The 21915-nt window shown below is 42.1% G+C and overlaps 1 protein-coding gene across 1 annotated transcript in view; it reads left to right on the top strand.

Annotated features, from left to right (window-relative positions):
* Positions 1 to 21915, top strand: part of LOC142297263 (uncharacterized) — a 307434-nt gene that overhangs the window by 62014 nt on the left and 223505 nt on the right. Inside the window, 2 exon segments of the mRNA XM_075341518.1 lie at positions 3316 to 3398; positions 9140 to 9322. Of these exon segments, the coding sequence (XP_075197633.1) occupies positions 3316 to 3398; positions 9140 to 9322 (266 nt within the window).

The raw sequence follows: 21915 nt of genomic DNA, 5'->3' as shown, positions 1-21915 counted from the left end.
CTCTGTGCACATTTAGCTGCAGCACACATCGGGTAATTAACCCGATGTGTGCTGTAACTAGGAGAGCAAGGAGCCAGCACTAAGCATTGTGCGCTGCTCCCTGCTCTGTGCACATGTAGCTGCAGCACACATCGGGTAATTAACCCGATGTGTGCTGTAACTAGGAGAGCAGGGAGCCAGCGCTCAGTGTGCGCTGCTCCCTGCTCTCTGCACGTGTAGCTGCGTGCGCTGATAACCAAGGTAAATATCGGGTTGGTTACCCGATATTTACCTTAGTTACCAAGCGCAGCATCTTCCACGCGGCGCTGGGGGCTGGTCACTGGTTGCTGGTGAGCTCACCAGCAACTCGTGTAGCCACGCTCCAGCGATCCCTGCCAGGTCAGGTTGCTGGTGGGATCGCTGGAGCGTCGCTTAGTGTGACATCTCACCAGCAACCTCCTAGCAACTTACCAGCGATCCCTATCGTTGTTGGGATCGCTGGTAAGTTGCTTAGTGTGACTGGACCTTAAGCTTCCTGATGAACCTTACAAAACTTTAACAAAGGGCTGCCTGATGACTTTCTAAAACATTTGAGCAAGGGCTGCCTTTTACCACCTTTAAATATGGGGTGAGAGCCAACTGGTGACCATTTTAAGAATTTTGAGCGATGTCCACCTAATGACCCCCTAAAAATTTAGAGCAAGGGCCGCATGATTACCTTTTATAAATTTGGATTAAGGGCCACTTGTTGATCCTCAAAAAATTTAGTGCAAGGGCCACCTTTTTAGCTTCTTAAAATTTGAAGAAAGTGCTATCTGCCGACCCTCTAAAAACTTTGAAGGCAGCAGTATTACCCTCTAACAATTTGGAGCAAGGGTCGCCTGATGACAGTATAAACATTTTGAACTAGGAGCCCCTTTTTACTCTTCTAAACATTTTGAGCAAGGGGTGCCTGATAGGTCTCTAAAAGGTTTAAGCATGGGCCAATTGTTTACCCTCTTAAACTTTGGAGTGAGGTCCAATTGTTGATTCTGTACGAATTTTAAGCAAGGGCCACCTGATGACCCTCTAAAAATTTTGAGCAAAGACCGCCTGTTTATACTCTTAAAATTCGGAGAGAGGACCAACTGATGACCCTCTAAGGATTTTGAGCTAGGTCTAATGTAAGATTCGATGACGCAATGTGGGCAGCCAGTCAAAGTAATGGCAGTAGCCAACCAACATAGCTATGGCATTATCGTGTATGGCAGGCAATCCCCGCATGTTGATTGGCTGTCAAAAAGCTGCAAAACATGCAGAGCTGGGACTCAAGCATGGCGCTCGAGCAACCACAATGCTTGATTGAGTATTGAGTAGTTGTGAGAACATGCACTCATTACTACTCATAATACTTGCATACACCCATCTGCTGTCTAAATAAAACACAAACACACACACACACACATAAGCATGATAATGTCCTCAATTAGACACACACAGCTTTCTGGTGTGCACGTTTTGTACTTTCACACGTATGATATCTATATTTTACACAAAGCTCTGTTATGCCAAGAGTATAACATGCATTTACACCTTTGTTGCTTATACACTGGAGATCAAAAAAAATAGCAAAAGAAGATGGTCATTCCAAGTTTGTGATTTTGAGAATATTGCATCTTTACAACATCAAAAAATCTTTCAATTCCCCCAAGAAGGCTGGTTACCCTGGAAAGACAAATTAAAGAGAGCACAAGATAATGCAGAGATTATCCATGAGTAATTGTTTCAACACTGCAGCTGGAATTGCTCATCAGTTCAGCACTAAACAGGGTAATGATCTGTCTCGTCATATAGTGACACGATCTTTAAGAGCATTTGGACTGAAAGCACTTTGCAGTGACCAAACCTTTCATTAGCAGAAAAAATCAAAAGGCTAGACTCATTTTTGGTGAGGAGCATGTTGTGTGGACAGAGAAGAAATGGTTCAGAGTTTATTTTTGTGGTGAAAGCAAGTTAAATTTATTTGGCTCTGAGGGGAAACAATATGTTCATTGACAAACTCGGCAAAGACTAAACCCAAAGTGTATTAAGAAGTCAATGAAAGGTGGTGGAGGAAGTGTCATGGTTTGAGGAATGTTTTCTGCAGCAGGAGTTGGATCTCTCATATAGCTACATGACAGATTGAATGCAAGTGTGTATCAGAACCTTCTTTAACAACTTGTGGTTCCTTACTTACATTCATCACTCAGCCAGTAAATTCATGGAGGACAATACCCCCTCTAACACATCAAAATGGGTAAAGCAGTTCCTTGAAACAGATAATATTGAAAAAATGAAATGGCTTGCCCAGAGTCCTGATCTAAACCCAATAGAAAACTTCTGAAAAATGCTCGGTGATAAAGTTATGGCCAAGAAACTCACAACAGTCAAAAAATTATGGAAGAGACTGGAAGAAGAGTGGACCAAAATCACTCCAGAGCAGTGTGAGAGACCAGTGATGTCCTGTGGCTGCAAACGTGCTGAAGTCATTCAAAGCAGAGGCCTGTACACTTCCTACTGATGGTGACTGTTACCTTCAGAAAATGTAGATATAATCTTTCTCTGTGCTGCAGTCATTGTTGTTCTCTAATTAGGATCATCACATTTTAGGCAAAATAAAATTTTTATGTTGATAAAGTTGGAATCTATTGTAAAACACTGTTGTAGTGGTATGGTATAGCCTTTACAAAAAAAAACATAAAATGTTGATCAATATAGATTACAATTTTTCTGAAAAAGCAATTGATCATACATTGTTCTCTAATTTTGATCTCTAGTGTATATTGGGTCAAATTCATGTATCTAAAGTTCAGTCTGGACCAATCTCATGTGTCCTGACCCAGATACAGCAGCTTCCATGCTTGGACTATGAATTTTGGATGTGTAAAACCATCCTTACACTCACACATAACTCTTTTGTCTATACATGGCAAACACAGTTCTACTATACGCACACATTACATGCCTTTACAATATGTGGACAGCAGTGTTATACATTCGTATAAAAATGTTTTGACATAATGGCCATAAAATTCTAGTCATACCCCCTGAGGATAGTTTTAATTTAAAATTCCTTTATAACCTCATAATTTATGGGATTACCTTTGAAAACACACTTTGCAATGCTATTGCCTTTATGTGAATTCTAGATGGTACATTGAACGCTGCTTAATTCACTCAATATAAAATATAAAATAATCTCTAATTCATAGCTGCCTTTCTAAACCTAGATATATGGATTAGTTGGATTGCTGATAATTCATTTTTCTAGAACATGATTTAGCAAGAAACTAACTGAATATATTTTTCAATGATTAGTGGGAACAAGGATACATTTTTCAAGAATGATGTTATTGCTGTGAATATACATCGTCCAAACCTCTACATTGGAAACAATTCAGGTATGTGTCAACATTTTTTGATCAAACACAAATCATGCTGTGACACATTTCTGTATGATCCACCTTAAAATAGATGAGGTAGTTAGAAGTATGATAAAATATTTGGGCTATTATTTTAAGTTTATATTTGCACGTCTAGCACTTGTGAAGGTGATTTTTTGTCTAATTTTTGCCTAATTTGTTTTAGATAAAAATTAGACAGATTTCCACTGTAAGTCAATAAGGAAATACCAAACTACAAACACATTTTTTATAGTTTTCACTTTTGTTACTTTTTGATATAATATACTTTAGGTGGTGCACTTATTATATGTTTTTTCCATTTGTTATTTCTATCTTAATTAAAACATGTTAAAAATGGATGACAAAAAATGTTCACTTATGCACACTTGTTTTTAACAACAAATATTGAAACGTTTTAATTTTTCATGTTACTCCTACTTTTTTAAATTGGGCAAGTCTTCACAACATAGGGATTGGCCTTAACAAATTTACTAAAATTGACACCAGAAATCGGTGTAAATTCTAGCTCACATCCATGGCATCACTTTGCTGGTATAGATTTGCTGTGAAGCGCACTGGCAGGCATATCTCTTCTTTATAGAAAGATAATAATTGCAAAATGCTTGTAATAAACAACTTTGCAATTTACTTAAAATTCCTCACATTGTAAAGAACAAAGGGAATTTTAATTATGTAGTTTACTGTTCATTGCCTACATAACCAGTCACCACTGAAGTCTATCAGAGGTGGCTATTTTTTAGGTAAGGAGCGCACATTTGCAAACTCGTTGCTTTAGGCCCCCTTCCTACGTCTATTTAATAGAAAACACAATTGTGGCATGTTCTGTCTTGACCATCTGTGTGACCACTGTGTGTACGGATGTGTCATCTGTGTTTCATCAGTGTGCTATCAGTGTGCTGTCCGTGTGTACATTCTCTTGTACCTGTGACATTCAAATGACACACACTAGAAAAAATACATGATACTGAAATGAATGCTTTTTTATGTGTTAATAGATAGATGATAGATAGATATATAGATAGATAGATATTTTGACAGATAGATAGATAGATAGATAGATAGATGATAGATAATTAATTAATTAAATAGATAGACTTTACAGCTATAAGCCAAATAAGTGAATAATTAATTAAAAAAAAAACTACTTGGGGTCCCCCCCCATTCTTGATAACCAGGGCAGGTAAAGCACACAGCTGGGGGCTGATATTATAAGGCTGAGAAAGTCCATTGTTATTGGGCCCTTCCCAGTCTAAAACTACCAGCCATAAGCCACCCCAGAAGTGACGCATAACATTAGATGAGACAACTCTGGCGCTTTGCCTTGATTCTTCTCGATTGCCCTAGTCCAGTGGCAATCGAAATAATGAAAGTTAGGGTTGATGCCTGAAAATAGGGGTGTCTGATAGATGCCTCTCCATTACTAACACCAGGGCTTGATGCCAGCTAACAATACACAGCTAACAAGCTGTGTATTGTCAGCTGGCATCAAGCCCTGGTGTTAGTAATGCAGAGGCATTTTTTTTTTATTTTAAATTATATTTATAATATATTTAAAACATATTTATAATTATAATTTAATTATGCACTGAGGGGAGGAGCTGGACATCAGCTGTGAGCTCTCTCTCTCTCTGTCTCTCTCCTTTCTCTCTCTCTCCTTTCTTTCTCTCTCTCCTTTCGCTCTCTCTCTCCTTTCTCTCTCTCCTTTCTCTCTCTCTCTTTTCTTTCTCTCCTTTCTCTCTCTCTCCTTTCTTTCTCTCCTTTTCTCTCTCTCTCCTTTCTTTCTCTCCTTTCTCTCTCTCCTTTCTCTCTCTCCTTTCTTTCTCTCCTTTCTCTCCTTTCTCTCTCCTTCTCTCTCCTTTCTCTCTCCTTCTCTCTCTCTTTCTCTCGCCCTCTCCTTTCTCTCCTTTCTTTTTCTCTCTCCTTTCTCTCTCTCCATTCTCTCTCTCCTTTCTTTAACTCTTTTCTCTCTCCTTTCTTTCTCTCCTTTCTCTCTCTCCTTTCTCTCTCTCCTTTCTTTCTCTCCTTTCTTTCTCTTCTTTCAGTCTCTCGCCTTTCTCTCTCCTTTCTCTCTCTCCCCTTTCTCTCTCTTTCTTTCTCTCTCTTTCTCTCCTTTCTCTCTCTACTTTCTTTCTCTCTTTCTCTCTCTTCTTTCTCTCTTTCTCTCTCTCTTCTTTCTCTCTTTCTCTCTCTTCTTTCTCTCTTTCTCTCTCTCTTCTTTCTCTCTATCTCTCTACTTTCTCTCTCTTCTTTCTCTCTTTCTCTTCTTTCTCTCTTTCTCTCTCTTCTTTCTCTCTTTCTCTCTCTCTTCTTTCTATCTCTCTTTCTCTCTCTCTCTTCTTTCTTTCTCTCTCTTTCTCAAACCTGGTGATGATCAGCTGATGCGGTCACCTGACGGAATCAGCTGACACTATAAGTCGAGCGGTGAGGTCGGCTTTTTACCGCCCGGACGGCTAAACTATCCGCTGATGCCGTCGGACAGGAGTCTGCACTGAAGTGTGTAGTTTTTTTGTTTTTTTTTGCACTGATGCTTCAGCTGATTGTATAAATCAGCTGCTGTGTCATGTGATTCAGGCCCTTGAACCTGACACATCATCTGATCGCTTTGCCTTCCAGCAAACCGATCAGATGATATTGGATCCGGATTGGACGGCGCGGGACCCTTGACCCAGGATTACTGCGGAGGGGGGTTCTTTATTTCAATAAAGATGGAGTCACTAATTGTGTTGCGTTTTATTTATAAAAAAAATATTTTTCTGTGTGTTGTGGTTTTTTTTTATCGGTACTAGAAATTCATGGTGGCCATGTCTAATATTGGCGTGACACCATAAATTTCGGGCTTAGGGCCAGTTGATAATATACAGCTAGCCCCAGCCCTATTATTACCCAGCAAGCCACCCATCACCAGGGCAACTGGAAGAGTTGGATACAGCGCCAGAACATGGCGCTTCTATGAAAGCGCCCTTTTCTGGGGTGGCTTCGGACTGCAATTCGCAGCAGAGGGGCTCAGAACGCTCAGGCCAACCTGTGCTGTGGATTCCAATCCCCAGCTGCCTAGTTGTACCTGACTGGACACAAAAATATGTCGAAGCCCACGTCATTTGTTTTTTAATTATTTCATGTAATAAGTGAAATAATTAAAAAAAACGGGCTTCCCTATATTTTTGGTTCCCAGCCGGGTACAAATAGGCAGCTGGGGGTTGGGGGCAGCCCATAGGTGCCTGTTGTACCAGGCTAGCATACAAAAACATGGCGAAGCCCACGTCATTTGTTTTTTAAATATTTCATGAAATTCATGAAATAATTAATTAAAAAAAGAGCTTCCCTATATTTTTTGTTCCCATTCGGGTAGAAATAGGCAGCTGGGGGTTGGGGGCAGCCCATAGCTGCCTGCTGTACCTGGCTAGCATACAAAAACATGGCGAAGCCCACATAATTTTTTCGGGGGGGGCAAAAAACTCCAGCATACAGTCCTGGATGGAGTATGCTGAGCCTTGTAGTTCTGCATCTGCTGTCTTTCTGTATGGAGGAGAGCAGACAGTAGCTGCAGAATGACAAGGCTCAGCATGCTCCATTCACTAGTGTATGCAGGAGAGCAGACAGCAGCTGCAGAACTATAAGGCTCAGCATACTCCATCCAGGACTTTATGCAGGAGTTTTTTGCCCACCAAAAAAATGACATGAGCTTCGCCATATTTTTGTATGCTAGCCAGGTACAGCAGGCAGGTACGGCTGCCCCCAACCCCCAGATGCCTATTTGTACCCGTCTGGGAACAAAAAAATAGGGAAGCCCTTTTTTTTTTAATTATTTCATGAATTTCATGAAATAATTAAAAAAAAAATCGTCATGAGCTTCGCCCCATTTTTTTGCCCAGCCAGGTACAATTAGGCAGCTGGGGATTGGAATCTGAAGAACAGGTTAGCCCAAGCTTTCTGGGCCCTCTGCTGCGAATTGCAATCCGCAGCCGCCCCAGAAAATGGCGCTTTCATAGAAACACCATCATCTGGCGCTGTATCCACATCTTCCAACAGCCCTGGAGCCGGGTGGCTTGCTGGGTAATTATGAGTTAATACTAGCTTTGTTTTACTAGCTAGTATTAAGTTAGAGATTCTTAATGTCAGGCAAGTTTGACCCAGCCATTAAGAATCTCCAATAAAGGGTTAAAAAAAAGACCCCACACAGAAAGAAAATACTTTAATAGAAATAAATAGACAGACACATTAGAGACTCCATGTTTATTACTCCCTCCCTTCCGCTGCATGGGAGGAAGAACGCTGCTGTTCCCGTGCAGTCTTTTCACTCCGTGTGTAACCAGAAGCTGCTGCCTGTCAGCGGTGATGTCACTGCTGACAGGTGCATTGCTACAGCAACGTTGATCTCCGTTATTGACCGGCTGTGGCAGCCGGTGAATAACGGAATGGGGAAGCAAAACGAGGAGTCGACTGTGTGCCAGAGCATGTCGCCGGTACACGTAGATACACAAACGATCACCGCGTACTGGAGATGTACTGACAGGACCTAGCATGACGTCAAAGCCATGTGACCAGTCTGTAGCCAATGAGATAATAGACACGTGACTGGTCACATGGCTATTTTGACGTCACGATAGGTCCTATGCTGGTGCTGGTTACCGGGAGGACGCAGCAAGTATCGGAAGGAAAAGCGGCGGGAGACATAGTGCAGGATGCATCGCCTGGTCAGGTAAGTGTTATGGCAATGTTTACTTACTGTATGTGTACATTTATAATGTGTTTTTGTGTTTGCCTCCCATTGGTGTTAATGGGGTTGAAGAGGTTCGTCGAATGGCTCGCCGAACCAAACTCGATCGCGGCCTCCGTTTGACGAACTGAACTCGAACCTCTAGAGGTTTGCTCATCTCTAGTCCCACGGATGCACACAGATGTCACATGGATGCCATGTGTGTGCTTTACATGTTTTTCACAGACCTATAGACTTTTATTGGCCCTTTTTATCCATGCTGATGCTAAAAAATGGACTTGTCTCCATATGGATCACACAGACACATTCATAGTGTGCACCTACAAACAGTCATTGTGAAAAAACGTAAGTGTGAAAATCAACAACTGTTTTAATGAGTATGCATGTGAACATGACTACAATATGTGTGAAAACGGACACCACACATACTGAAAACAGTTACCTTTGCCTTAGAGATTGCAATCACTGCTCATAAACTGCCTGGATTACTGGAGATCACATATAAAGAAAAGATTTGTGAAATGGTGACATTTTGGTTGTTCATTGTTACATTGTTCTAAAGCCGGCATTACACGCTACGATTTAGCTGACGATATGTCGGCGGTGTCATTGTTAGTGACGTCGTTGTGTGTGAAACCTACGTGTGACTCCGAACGATCGCAAATAGGTTGAAAATCACTGATCGCTAACAGGTCGTTCATTTTCAAAATACTGTTCGTTGTTTGGATCGCAGCAACATATTGGTACATTTGACACCCTGCAAACGACGAACAACATCCACACGATTGCCTTGGTCAAACAATATATCGCTGAAAAATTTTGTGTCGCTTGTGTGATCATTACGTGTGACCGCTAATAAACGACCTATGTGCGATCTCGGCAAATCGTAACTACGATCTGGGTGTGTCACGTCGCTCATGAGATCATTAGATAAATCATAGCGTGTAAAGCAGCCTTTAATCTACTACTGCTCTATTATTTCCTATCCTTACTTTTGCAGACATGAGAGGACTCTGGATTTACCAACTGAATAATTCCGCAATGGAGAACAGTCGTATGCAGTGTTTCAATTGGTTCAATAATCAACGTGAAAATCCCCCACAGTGGAATTCTGGTTTGCTATCATGTCCCTGTATATACCGGCAGGCGCAGGCTGATTCCCGCTACAGAGCAACAAAAGCAGGTAAAGACGCCTGAGCCTTATTCTTTAGAAAAAGAGGTTCACCTAAACTGAAAAGGGGACTTTCATGGTGACAACTGTTAAGCGGGCTGTATACGCTGCGACATCGCTAGCCGATGCTAGCGATTTCGGGCATGATAGCACCCGCCCCCATCGTACGTGCGATATCGTGTGATCGCTGCCATAGTGAACATTATCGCTACGGCAGCGTCACATGCACATACCTGTGCAGCGACGTCGCTGTGACCGGCGAACTTTCTAAGGGGGCGGTTTGTTCAGGCAGACAGCAGGACAGTGGCATCAACTACTCCCCCCCATTTCCCCATAGTGTCTTTGAACAGCAGTCAGGTATGGTTCATACAGCACACAGGATGTGGCCTGGCATTTCCATTTTTAAAATCAAATGGTAGATGAGTGATAGGATTAGGCCTGTTGCTCCCATATCCCTGCCAGTAAAGGCAAGAGACAATTTGGAGATGCTACTTGGAGTCTCCACATTTCAAAAACATTAGGATCAGACATCAGGAAAAGTGGCAACAGCTGGCCCATACTACAAATTGTTGAACACCGCAACATGGATGTTTGGGACCAGCCCTATAACAAAGGATGAACCCCGCATTTCTACCTTCATCAGAGACAGCAAGATGACACACAAGCTGAGGGTTGGTGCTCCCAGAGCCCTGGCACTACAGGCAAAAGAAAATTTGGAGGCCCTACTTGGAGTCTCCACATTTCAAAAAATAGCACAGGAAAAGTGGCAAAAATTGGCCTATACTACAAATTTTACAACACCGCAACATGGATGCGTGGGACTGGCCCTGTAACAAGGCCTGAACCAGCAGTGAGCACACAGCGACCGTGCCTTCTGCAGCAGCGCTTCCAGGCAGGGATAGTGAGCTAGAAATTGCTGCTCAACCAGGTTGAGAATGTGAGCCATGCAAGGCACATGTGTGATGTCGCTGAGGTGTAGGGCCTCCACCAGTTTTGCACCATTATCGCACACAGCCTTATCTGTTTCCAGGTTCAGTGGATACAGCCAATGCTTTAACTCGGCCCGAATAGCGGTCCACAACTCTGCAGGTGTGTGACTGCTCTCTCCAATGCATATTAATTTCAGCATTGCCTATTTGTGTTGACTCATGGGTGTGCGGTACAGAGGTAGGGTGGATTTTCTCTGCACTCCTGGAAAGCATGTTATGTTAACAGAGAGGTGGAGGGTGCAGGTGGAGGGTCTAGACTAGGTGGTGGAAACAGAAGCAGTGGAAGAAGCCCTAGATACAGAGCTTTGTCCTGCAAGCCTTGGGGATAATAAGCTTTGGGAAGCAGCCCCTTCCTTGCCTGCCACCAGATTAACCCAGTGATCAGTCAGTGAGATGTAACGTCCCTTTCCATTCTTGCTCATCCAGGTGTCAGTGATGAAATGCACTCTGGGAGACACATAGTTTTTCAAGGAAAAGGAAATATCTGCGACATGATACTGTAGCACAGACACAGCTTTATTAGAGAAATGATGATGACTGGGCAACTGGTACTGGGAAAGTGCAACGGCCATCAGCTTTTGAAAAATCTCTGTATCCAAATGTATCTAAATAAAAAGGCAGCATTTCTGTCCCCAACCGTTTCGATATGTTGAAGTTCAAATTCTTTATTTTGGCATGTGTAGGAAGAAATAATCTTTTACGTGACAAGAACTGCACGACCAAGGACAGGCTGGTGTGCTGAGAGTGATCAGATTAGGGTATATCTGACAAACAGGTGGACTGTGAAGGAAGAGTGGGTGGAGTTGTTATGGTGGATTAAGAAACAAGTGGTGTACTTGGTGTGTCAGATGGGTCCAAAACACCAGACATGTCCACTTCTGTAACAGCTTACCCCAACTGTAGAAGGTAAACAAGTGAAGGTTCTGTGGCCGGAGACCTGGGTGACAACTGTTTGGAAGGTGATGGAGAAGGAAGGAGCATCGAATGCAGTTAATGGGGTGGTCGGTGGTTCTGATTCCCGCAAGGCCGCATTTTAGTTCGGTAAGATTCTCAGAGTAACAGATGTTTCTAGCACATGTATTGGTTCATGCATGTAGTAGACAAATTATTTGAATTAAATAGCCCAAGAAAAAATAGAAATATATTTTTTCAAAATAAGAGTACACAGTCCAATCCACATACAAATTGATTTTTTATTATAATGACAGCATAAACAAAATTACCACACTATTAAAAGAGATGCACACAGAATAAAATAGAAATAGGACCAGCGGCATATAAAAGTTGGCATCAAATTCCAATATCACCATTCCAAAATGACAGCTGTTTAAAAATATCCAATCAGGTAATGCAAAACAAAATCACCTACTCCTAACAAAAGTGCATAAAGTGCCTAATTGCATATGCATCCCAATGAGGTAGATAGGTAAAACAGCATCACTATGAAAAACCTAATCGTCATATAAGGACTTTAGGACAATTAATAACTGCCACCTCCTACTAATGCTGTAAGCTGGTAAGCTAATCACCACAAGGAGTAATAGACACTATTCTACGTATGTCAGGAATGAACACGTGGGCCATCTAACCACACATAACGGCTTTCCAAATTATAGGTAGATCGCCATACCCCATACACAGACCCAATGTGTGGCTATATCCACACTCACAACCAATGACACTCGAACATGCTAAATCCTATAGTGGCAAGATGGAATTACAGCAGGAACGTACCTGTACGGAGGATATGAAGGTGCCACGGTCCCATAGGCAACCCGACGCGCGTTTCGCACCCGGCTTCAACGGGGGGCGTGCCGGGCAAGAGGGAACACGGGAACTAAATGCTGGTATCCCACCAATCGGAGGACAAGCAGCGCTCACGTGATCTTTCACCATCCGGTTTCAAAACAACTTCCTGTCGGGCGGCTCTGGTACGCAGCCTGCGTGTCAAGCACCGGAAGTTGTGCATCGACGCAGGCTGGTCGCCATCATATACGCCGTTCATTTGGTTCCGGAGGAATCAGATCACAAGAGCGCATACCCCCGATGGTATATATAATCTACCAATGTACTCTAATGAGAATAAGGATAGGAGGCCGGACTATAAGCAGCTACAGGGCAACTTTTATCCCCAAGAAAACTCAAATATTGCATGAAAAAGATTTTTGTAATAAAATAAATGCACATATTGAATCCCTGGAGAACTGCGCACCGCCTGCCACTGTTATGATGTATTATGCACAGTGTCATTGAAACTATATCAACAGTCAATATAGCAATGCACACCTCTCCAGGGACACACATATACAACAAGTAATGCATAATCTCAATATGAACATAACATACAATGAATCCCGGTATCTCCTACTGGTAAGAAGGACAACCAGTCACCAACCCCATTTAAATGTAGCATATATCACAAAAACATCATGTGAAATTAATATAAACAATATTAGAATCCAACAACTGCTGATGTTTTAACTATCACAAATCCCCTTGTAGGAAATCCCATCTTCAAGGGAAGTTCGTTCTTATTACAAGGAGGTGGATAGAATATCTGGAAAGGACATCACGTGGATCATAGTTTCTTCAGACCACATGGATCAAGGGTTTTCAATATGCACATCACATGGGTGGAAACCCAGTCCTCTTTCTCTGGACACACAGGATACCTAATATTGAAAAATCTACACAAAAGAAAAGGGAATTAGCCAAATAGAACAGATACTTGATAAATAAACCGGTATCCCATTAACCATCCCTCATGGTTCCCACTTCCCCCTCGCCTGACACACTACATAAATAAAATCTGAATAAAAACAATTTAAAAAAACACACTAGCAGAGTTGACGAGCAAACACTAAAGGGACAGACAATAGACCTCACAAAAAGGCCCCAAAACCCAGGGTCTCATTGAGACCCTGGGGGCTGAGGGTACCCAGCCTGAAGATCCAACGGCTCTCCAACCTGGCTAGTATCTTTGCCAGGTCTCCCCCTCTAATGCCCAAGTCAACCTGGTCAATGGCCTTAATTTTAAGAACATGGGGGTTACATCCGTGAAACTCCTTGAAATGACGTGGCAACGTCTTTAATGTAGTATAATCCTCCACAGTTTTAGCTTTTGCTATATCCCTACAGTGCTCACGTACTCGGATCTTCAACTCCCGAGTAGTGAGACCTACATATAGTTTTTTACAGGGGCATTCTCCTAAGTAGATGACTCCCTTTGAAGAACATGACAAATGCATCCTGATATTGAATTTCCGAGACCCATCAAAGTTTGTAAAATTTTTTGATTTTGTCAAATTAGCACAGGCTTTGCAAAAAGTGCAGGGAAAGAAACCCTGATCAGAAATGGGCACCAACCTTCTATCCTTCCGCTGAGGATCGAAGTGGCTATGCACCAACTGATCTCTCAAATTTCTTGACCTCCTAGCTGTTATAAGAGGTTTTTCAGGCAGAACTTTTTTCAATATAGGGTCTGAACGCAAAATCCCCCAGTGTTTAGATATAATACTTCTCATTTTTTGCCAATGACTATGATATGTGGTGATGTACCGTACCTGCTCTCCATGATTTTCCTGATTGCCACTTGATAATGTTCTGTCATTGGAAAATAACAATGAACTCCTGGGAGTTTTATGAGCCCGAAAGTAGCCCTTTTTGATGGTATTCTTGCTGTATCCTCGACTCAAGAAGCGTTGTGCAAGTTCTCCTGCTTGTCTTTCAAATGACTCCATATTGGAACAAATTCTTTTGGTTCGTAAAAATTGTCCTGTCGGTATCCCTGTAATAACCGACTTAGGATGGGAGGATGATGCATGCAAAATACTGTTGGTGGCGGTACTCTTCCTGAAAATAGATGTAGACAGGAAACCATCATCAAGGGTCTTCACAAAAATGTCCAGAAAATCTAATTCCCTGACGTATTTAAATGTCAACCTGATGTTCTGATCGTTATTGTTCAACATTGACATAACTTCCTGTAACTCATTGGGGGAGCCGTCCCAGATAAAAAGGATGTCATCTATGTAGCGCATCCAATTATGGATGCTGCCACATCCTGGGATGGCCTCCCCCAAAAAAATATCACGTTCCCAGGCACCTAAAAATAAATTTGCATATGAGGGCGCACATGCCGCCCCCATTGCAGTGCCTTGTGTTTGTAGGAAAATTTTCCCGTCAAACGTGAATACATTGTGAGTCAAAACAAATTCGATCAGAAGAAGTAATAGATCAACCATGTCTCCATCAATTGTGCTGTTCTGTAAAAAGAAAGATACAGCTCGGAGTCCATCATGATGTTTTATGGATGTATATAGAGACTCGACATCGGCCGTAACCAAAGTCATGTCTGGACTTTATTGAATATTGTCCAGACGACGTAAGGCCGATGTTGTGTCCTTAATAAAAGATGGCAACTCTGCCACCAACGGTTGCAAGTAATGATCGATAACATTGCAAACCACCTCACATAGAGAGCCGTTACCTGCCACTATGGGTCTTCCAGGAGGGTCCGTTAAGTTCTTGTGCACTTTCGGGATAAGGTAAAAAGTCGCCAATCGGGGATGTAGATGTTTAATGCTCTCCATCAATTTTTTTGGGATAACACCTTTTTCAAAGGCCGCCACAAGAATGGTAAGTAGTTCGTCCTGAAAGGCAGGTAATGGATTACAACTCAATTTTTTGTAGCACTGACGTACATTTAGCAGTTTATAAGCCTGTCTTACATACATGGTAATTGGCCAAATTACCATGTTCCCGCCTTTATCGGCGGGCTTAAATAATACGTCATCCCATGTTTGCAAATCCCTAAGTGCAATTTCTTCATTCCTTGTCAGATTTTTACACTCCATCCTGGAGGAAAACTGCTGCTGAAATTCCTGGGATACCATCCTCGTAAAAATTTCCAGGGCCGGACAGGAATTAAACGCAGGAAATTTATTAGATTTTTTTAGCAAAAAATGAGGGAAATCACTCACCATGGTCGGTTCATTCTCTTCCTCCAATGATTGAAGTGTTGCCAAAGCTTCCTTCTCTTGAGTAGTGGATAAATCCGCTAAATCCTCAGACTTACTGTACAATCTCTTAAAAAACAGCTTTCTTGAAAACATATGTAGGTCCTTTATGGACGTGAAAACATCTGCTGGACATGAAGGTGAGAAGGACAACCCTTTACTCAACAAGGACACATGGGAGTCAGATAAGTCATGTTCAGACAGATTGATTACCTTTAACTGCTGCTTATCGCCTCCATTGTCTTTGCCGAAAATGTCATAGGTGCGCTTTCCAGGTTTTTGTTTATTTCTAGAGCGCGTATTCACCACGTGACTATGCTCAGTGGACGTGCTACTACCAGCCACACTTGAAGTAAGAGAATGGACAGAAGAACTTCTTGCACGATGGAATCCTTGTTCTGTTCTCATCTGCCATCGAAAAATTTTTTTATTTTCAAAATCTCCTACATCCCGGAGGTATTTTTTTTGTTTATCCGCACTTATATCCTTCTCCCATTTTTCAAAGTCTTTTTCAAGCGACGTTAGCAAATTATGAAACATTTCATCACTCATCTCTTTCTTAAGAGTCATTTGAATAGACTCAATTTCTTTTTCCATTGCAGCCAAGGTCATTGAGTTTTTTTCCATGATGATACGAATAAACTCAAGGGAACATGTGGTTGCAGCCGTTATCCATCTTTGTATAAGACTATCATCCTCTAAATCGAAAGCTGGATATACTTGTACCCTCAATCCTCTCGGAACTATTTGCTGTTCCAAGTAGCTATCCAAGGACATACCAGTCCATACCAATTTGGTCTTTTTGTGAAGCACATTTCTGTACCTTCTCGTCAACTCCCTGTGTGTATCAACAGTACTTCCAGCTGCTGCCGCATCTCGTCTAAAAATACCAGAGGCTTTGGACTGCCAGGCTGTAAGCTTGGCCTCAAAGTCCATGATTCAATTGCGACCAGTCTGTAAAAAACAGAACACCATAAGGTTATATTCAAAAAGAGGTCAAATATATATACGGACACTCCCATACACATAAGTAAATAGCCCAAGAAAAAATAGAAATATATTTTTTCAAAATAAGAGTACACAGTCCAATCCACATACAAATTGATTTTTTATTATAATGACAGCATAAACAAAATTACCACACTATTAAAAGAGATGCACACAGAATAAAATAGAAATAGGACCAGCGGCATATAAAAGTTGGCATCAAATTCCAATATCACCATTCCAAAATGACAGCTGTTTAAAAATATCCAATCAGGTAATGCAAAACAAAATCACCTACTCCTAACAAAAGTGCATAAAGTGCCTAATTGCATATGCATCCCAATGAGGTAGATAGGTAAAACAGCATCACTATGAAAAACCTAATCGTCATATAAGGACTTTAGGACAATTAATAACTGCCACCTCCTACTAATGCTGTAAGCTGGTAAGCTAATCACCACAAGGAGTAATAGACACTATTCTACGTATGTCAGGAATGAACACGTGGGCCATCTAACCACACATAACGGCTTTCCAAATTATAGGTAGATCGCCATACCCCATACACAGACCCAATGTGTGGCTATATCCACACTCACAACCAATGACACTCGAACATGCTAAATCCTATAGTGGCAAGATGGAATTACAGCAGGAACGTACCTGTACGGAGGATATGAAGGTGCCACGGTCCCATAGGCAACCCGACGCGCGTTTCGCACCCGGCTTCAACGGGGGGCGTGCCGGGCAAGAGGGAACACGGGAACTAAATGCTGGTATCCCACCAATCGGAGGACAAGCAGCGCTCACGTGATCTTTCACCATCCGGTTTCAAAACAACTTCCTGTCGGGCGGCTCTGGTACGCAGCCTGCGTGTCAAGCACCGGAAGTTGTGCATCGACGCAGGCTGGTCGCCATCATATACGCCGTTCATTTGGTTCCGGAGGAATCAGATCACAAGAGCGCATACCCCCGATGGTATATATAATCTACCAATGTACTCTAATGAGAATAAGGATAGGAGGCCGGACTATAAGCAGCTACAGGGCAACTTTTATCCCCAAGAAAACTCAAATATTGCATGAAAAAGATTTTTGTAATAAAATAAATGCACATATTGAATCCCTGGAGAACTGCGCACCGCCTGCCACTGTTATGATGTATTATGCACAGTGTCATTGAAACTATATCAACAGTCAATATAGCAATGCACACCTCTCCAGGGACACACATATACAACAAGTAATGCATAATCTCAATATGAACATAACATACAATGAATCCCGGTATCTCCTACTGGTAAGAAGGACAACCAGTCACCAACCCCATTTAAATGTAGCATATATCACAAAAACATCATGTGAAATTAATATAAACAATATTAGAATCCAACAACTGCTGATGTTTTAACTATCACAAATCCCCTTGTAGGAAATCCCATCTTCAAGGGAAGTTCGTTCTTATTACAAGGAGGTGGATAGAATATCTGGAAAGGACATCACGTGGATCATAGTTTCTTCAGACCACATGGATCAAGGGTTTTCAATATGCACATCACATGGGTGGAAACCCAGTCCTCTTTCTCTGGACACACAGGATACCTAATATTGAAAAATCTACACAAAAGAAAAGGGAATTAGCCAAATAGAACAGACTGGGACGGCTCCCCCAATGAGTTACAGGAAGTTATGTCAATGTTGAACAATAACGATCAGAACATCAGGTTGACATTTAAATACGGCAGGGAATTAGATTTTCTGGACATTTTTGTGAAGACCCTTGATGATGGTTTCCTGTCTACATCTATTTTCAGGAAGAGTACCGCCACCAACAGTATTTTGCATGCATCATCCTCCCATCCTAAGTCGGTTATTACAGGGATACCGACAGGACAATTTTTACGAACCAAAAGAATTTGTAATAAGTCCCCTTACCTGGCAGCCAGACTGGCTTGCAAAGTCTCCTTAAGGAGAATAGTGTTCCCCCGTGGTTCCAATATGGAGTCATTTGAAAGACAAGCAGGAGAACTTGCACAACGCTTCTTGAGTCGAGGATACAGCAAGAATACCATCAAAAAGGGCTACTTTCGGGCTCATAAAACTCCCAGGAGTTCATTGTTATTTTCCAATGACAGAACATTATCAAGTGGCAATCAGGAAAATCATGGAGAGCAGGTACGGTACATCACCACATATCATAGTCATTGGCAAAAAATGAGAAGTATTATATCTAAACACTGGGGGATTTTGCGTTCAGACCCTATATTGAAAAAAGTTCTGCCTGAAAAACCTCTTATAACAGCTAGGAGGTCAAGAAATTTGAGAGATCAGTTGGTGCATAGCCACTTCGATCCTCAGCGGAAGGATAGAAGGTTGGTGCCCATTTCTGATCAGGGTTTCTTTCCCTGCACTTTTTGCAAAGCCTGTGCTAATTTGACAAAATCAAAAAATTTTACAAACTTTGATGGGTCTCGGAAATTCAATATCAGGATGCATTTGTCATGTTCTTCAAAGGGAGTCATCTACTTAGGAGAATGCCCCTGTAAAAAACTATATGTAGGTCTCACTACTCGGGAGTTGAAGATCCGAGTACGTGAGCACTGTAGGGATATAGCAAAAGCTAAAACTGTGGAGGATTATACTACATTAAAGACGTTGCCACGTCATTTCAAGGAGTTTCACGGATGTAACCCCCATGTTCTTAAAATTAAGGCCATTGACCAGGTTGACTTGGGCATTAGAGGGGGAGACCTGGCAAAGATACTAGCCAGGTTGGAGAGCCGTTGGATCTTCAGGCTGGGTACCCTCAGCCCCCAGGGTCTCAATGAGACCCTGGGTTTTGGGGCCTTTTTGTGAGGTCTATTGTCTGTCCCTTTAGTGTTTGCTCGTCAACTCTGCTAGTGTGTTTTTTTAAATTGTTTTTATTCAGTTTTTATTTATGTAGTGTGTCAGGCGAGGGGGAAGTGGGAACCATGAGGGATGGTTAATGGGATACCGGTTTATTTATCAAGTATCTGTTCTATTTGGCTAATTCCCTTTTCTTTTGTGTAGATTTTTCAATATTAGGTATCCTGTGTGTCCAGAGAAAGAGGACTGGGTTTCCACCCATGTGATGTGCATATTGAAAACCCTTGATCCATGTGGTCTGAAGAAACTATGATCCACGTGATGTCCTTTCCAGATATTCTATCCACCTCCTTGTAATAAGAACGAACTTCCCTTGAAGATGGGATTTCCTACAAGGGGATTTGTGATAGTTAAAACATCAGCAGTTGTTGGATTCTAATATTGTTTATATTAATTTCACATGATGTTTTTGTGATATATGCTACATTTAAATGGGGTTGGTGACTGGTTGTCCTTCTTACCAGTAGGAGATACCGGGATTCATTGTATGTTATGTTCATATTGAGATTATGCATTACTTGTTGTATATGTGTGTCCCTGGAGAGGTGTGCATTGCTATATTGACTGTTGATATAGTTTCAATGACACTGTGCATAATACATCATAACAGTGGCAGGCGGTGCGCAGTTCTCCAGGGATTCAATATGTGCATTTATTTTATTACAAAAATCTTTTTCATGCAATATTTGAGTTTTCTTGGGGATAAAAGTTGCCCTGTAGCTGCTTATAGTCCGGCCTCCTATCCTTATTCTCATTAGAGTACATTGGTAGATTATATATACCATCGGGGGTATGCGCTCTTGTGATCTGATTCCTCCGGAACCAAATGAACGGCGTATATGATGGCGACCAGCCTGCGTCGATGCACAACTTCCGGTGCTTGACACGCAGGCTGCGTACCAGAGCCGCCCGACAGGAAGTTGTTTTGAAACCGGATGGTGAAAGATCACGTGAGCGCTGCTTGTCCTCCGATTGGTGGGATACCAGCATTTAGTTCCCGTGTTCCCTCTTGCCCGGCACGCCCCCCGTTGAAGCCGGGTGCGAAACGCGCGTCGGGTTGCCTATGGGACCGTGGCACCTTCATATCCTCCGTACAGGTACGTTCCTGCTGTAATTCCATCTTGCCACTATAGGATTTAGCATGTTCGAGTGTCATTGGTTGTGAGTGTGGATATAGCCACACATTGGGTCTGTGTATGGGGTATGGCGATCTACCTATAATTTGGAAAGCCGTTATGTGTGGTTAGATGGCCCACGTGTTCATTCCTGACATACGTAGAATAGTGTCTATTACTCCTTGTGGTGATTAGCTTACCAGCTTACAGCATTAGTAGGAGGTGGCAGTTATTAATTGTCCTAAAGTCCTTATATGACAATTAGGTTTTTCATAGTGATGCTGTTTTACCTATCTACCTCATTGGGATGCATATGCAATTAGGCACTTTATGCACTTTTGTTAGGAGTAGGTGATTTTGTTTTGCATTACCTGATTGGATATTTTTAAACAGCTGTCATTTTGGAATGGTGATATTGGAATTTGATGCCAACTTTTATATGCCGCTGGTCCTATTTCTATTTTATTCTGTGTGCATCTCTTTTAATAGTGTGGTAATTTTGTTTATGCTGTCATTATAATAAAAAATCAATTTGTATGTGGATTGGACTGTGTACTCTTATTTTGAAAAAATATATTTCTATTTTTTCTTGGGCTATTTACTTATGTGTATGGGAGTGTCCGTATATATATTTGACCTCTTTTTGAATATAAATTATTTGAATTGTAGCCTCTACTGAGTCATTATTTACACACTTTGCAGATAGTAAAAGTGGGGTCATCCTTTGTGGTCTCAATAGAGGTCCAGGCTGGGCAACCCTTCCTGCGAAGTGCAGACCCACGTCTGCTGGTGGCCACAGCCAGAGTTGTGGCTGAGGATGCAGTGGTTCTCGTGGTTGCATCCGTTTGTGTGGTAAGCGGCAACATAACTTCCTCATCTTCCTCCTCCTCCTCTGCTGAGCTACTCAGATGCGTGCCACTGCCTCTAGGTTCACAGAAAGTGGGATCTGCAACTTCATTGTCATCCTCTCTGTTGTCCCACTCCTCATCCTAACATTCACCCTCCTCCTCATCCTGATCTGACATCACAGAACAGGATGTGTGTGCTTCAGGTATCTGAGTCTCGACATCATCACCTCCACTCATTGTGATCAACGTCTGTTGACGAGGGTTTGGATCCTGCTTGGGCATTACTTCTTCCGAGCCCAGTTCCAACTCACTCACAAAGATTTTGGGCATTGGTGCAGATGTTTTCCTCCTCTTGAGTCTGTGAATCTTTGGAGCAGACCTCTGATGTCCATGAGATAGAATGTGTGAAGAGCTCTGCAGATTCACCTATGTGTGGTTCCCCACAGTCAGTTTGGAGGTTGGAGAGTTGTGATGCGGGGGAAACAAGTGTAATTGGGGTGGCACCTCTAATGAATGAACTGTGTGTGAAAGATATGGAGTGGAGTAGACCTTCCAGTAACGGAAGTTGTTCTCATTTCTCTTGGGATAGGATGAGCCAAAGTTTGTCAGTAAAGCTTTCACCAACACCTCAAACAGCTTGCCTATTCCCCCTTCCACCATGGCCTCATAATTTACCACTCATATTTGATGTACTCTTCACCTTTGAACCAGATGTTTCACAACCCTAGGCTCACACGTGTCA

The sequence above is a fragment of the Anomaloglossus baeobatrachus genome, chromosome 3 (genome assembly GCF_048569485.1).
Source record: "Anomaloglossus baeobatrachus isolate aAnoBae1 chromosome 3, aAnoBae1.hap1, whole genome shotgun sequence".
Taxonomy (NCBI): Eukaryota; Metazoa; Chordata; class Amphibia; order Anura; family Aromobatidae; genus Anomaloglossus; species Anomaloglossus baeobatrachus.
This window is presented reverse-complemented; position numbering and strand designations above follow the sequence as displayed.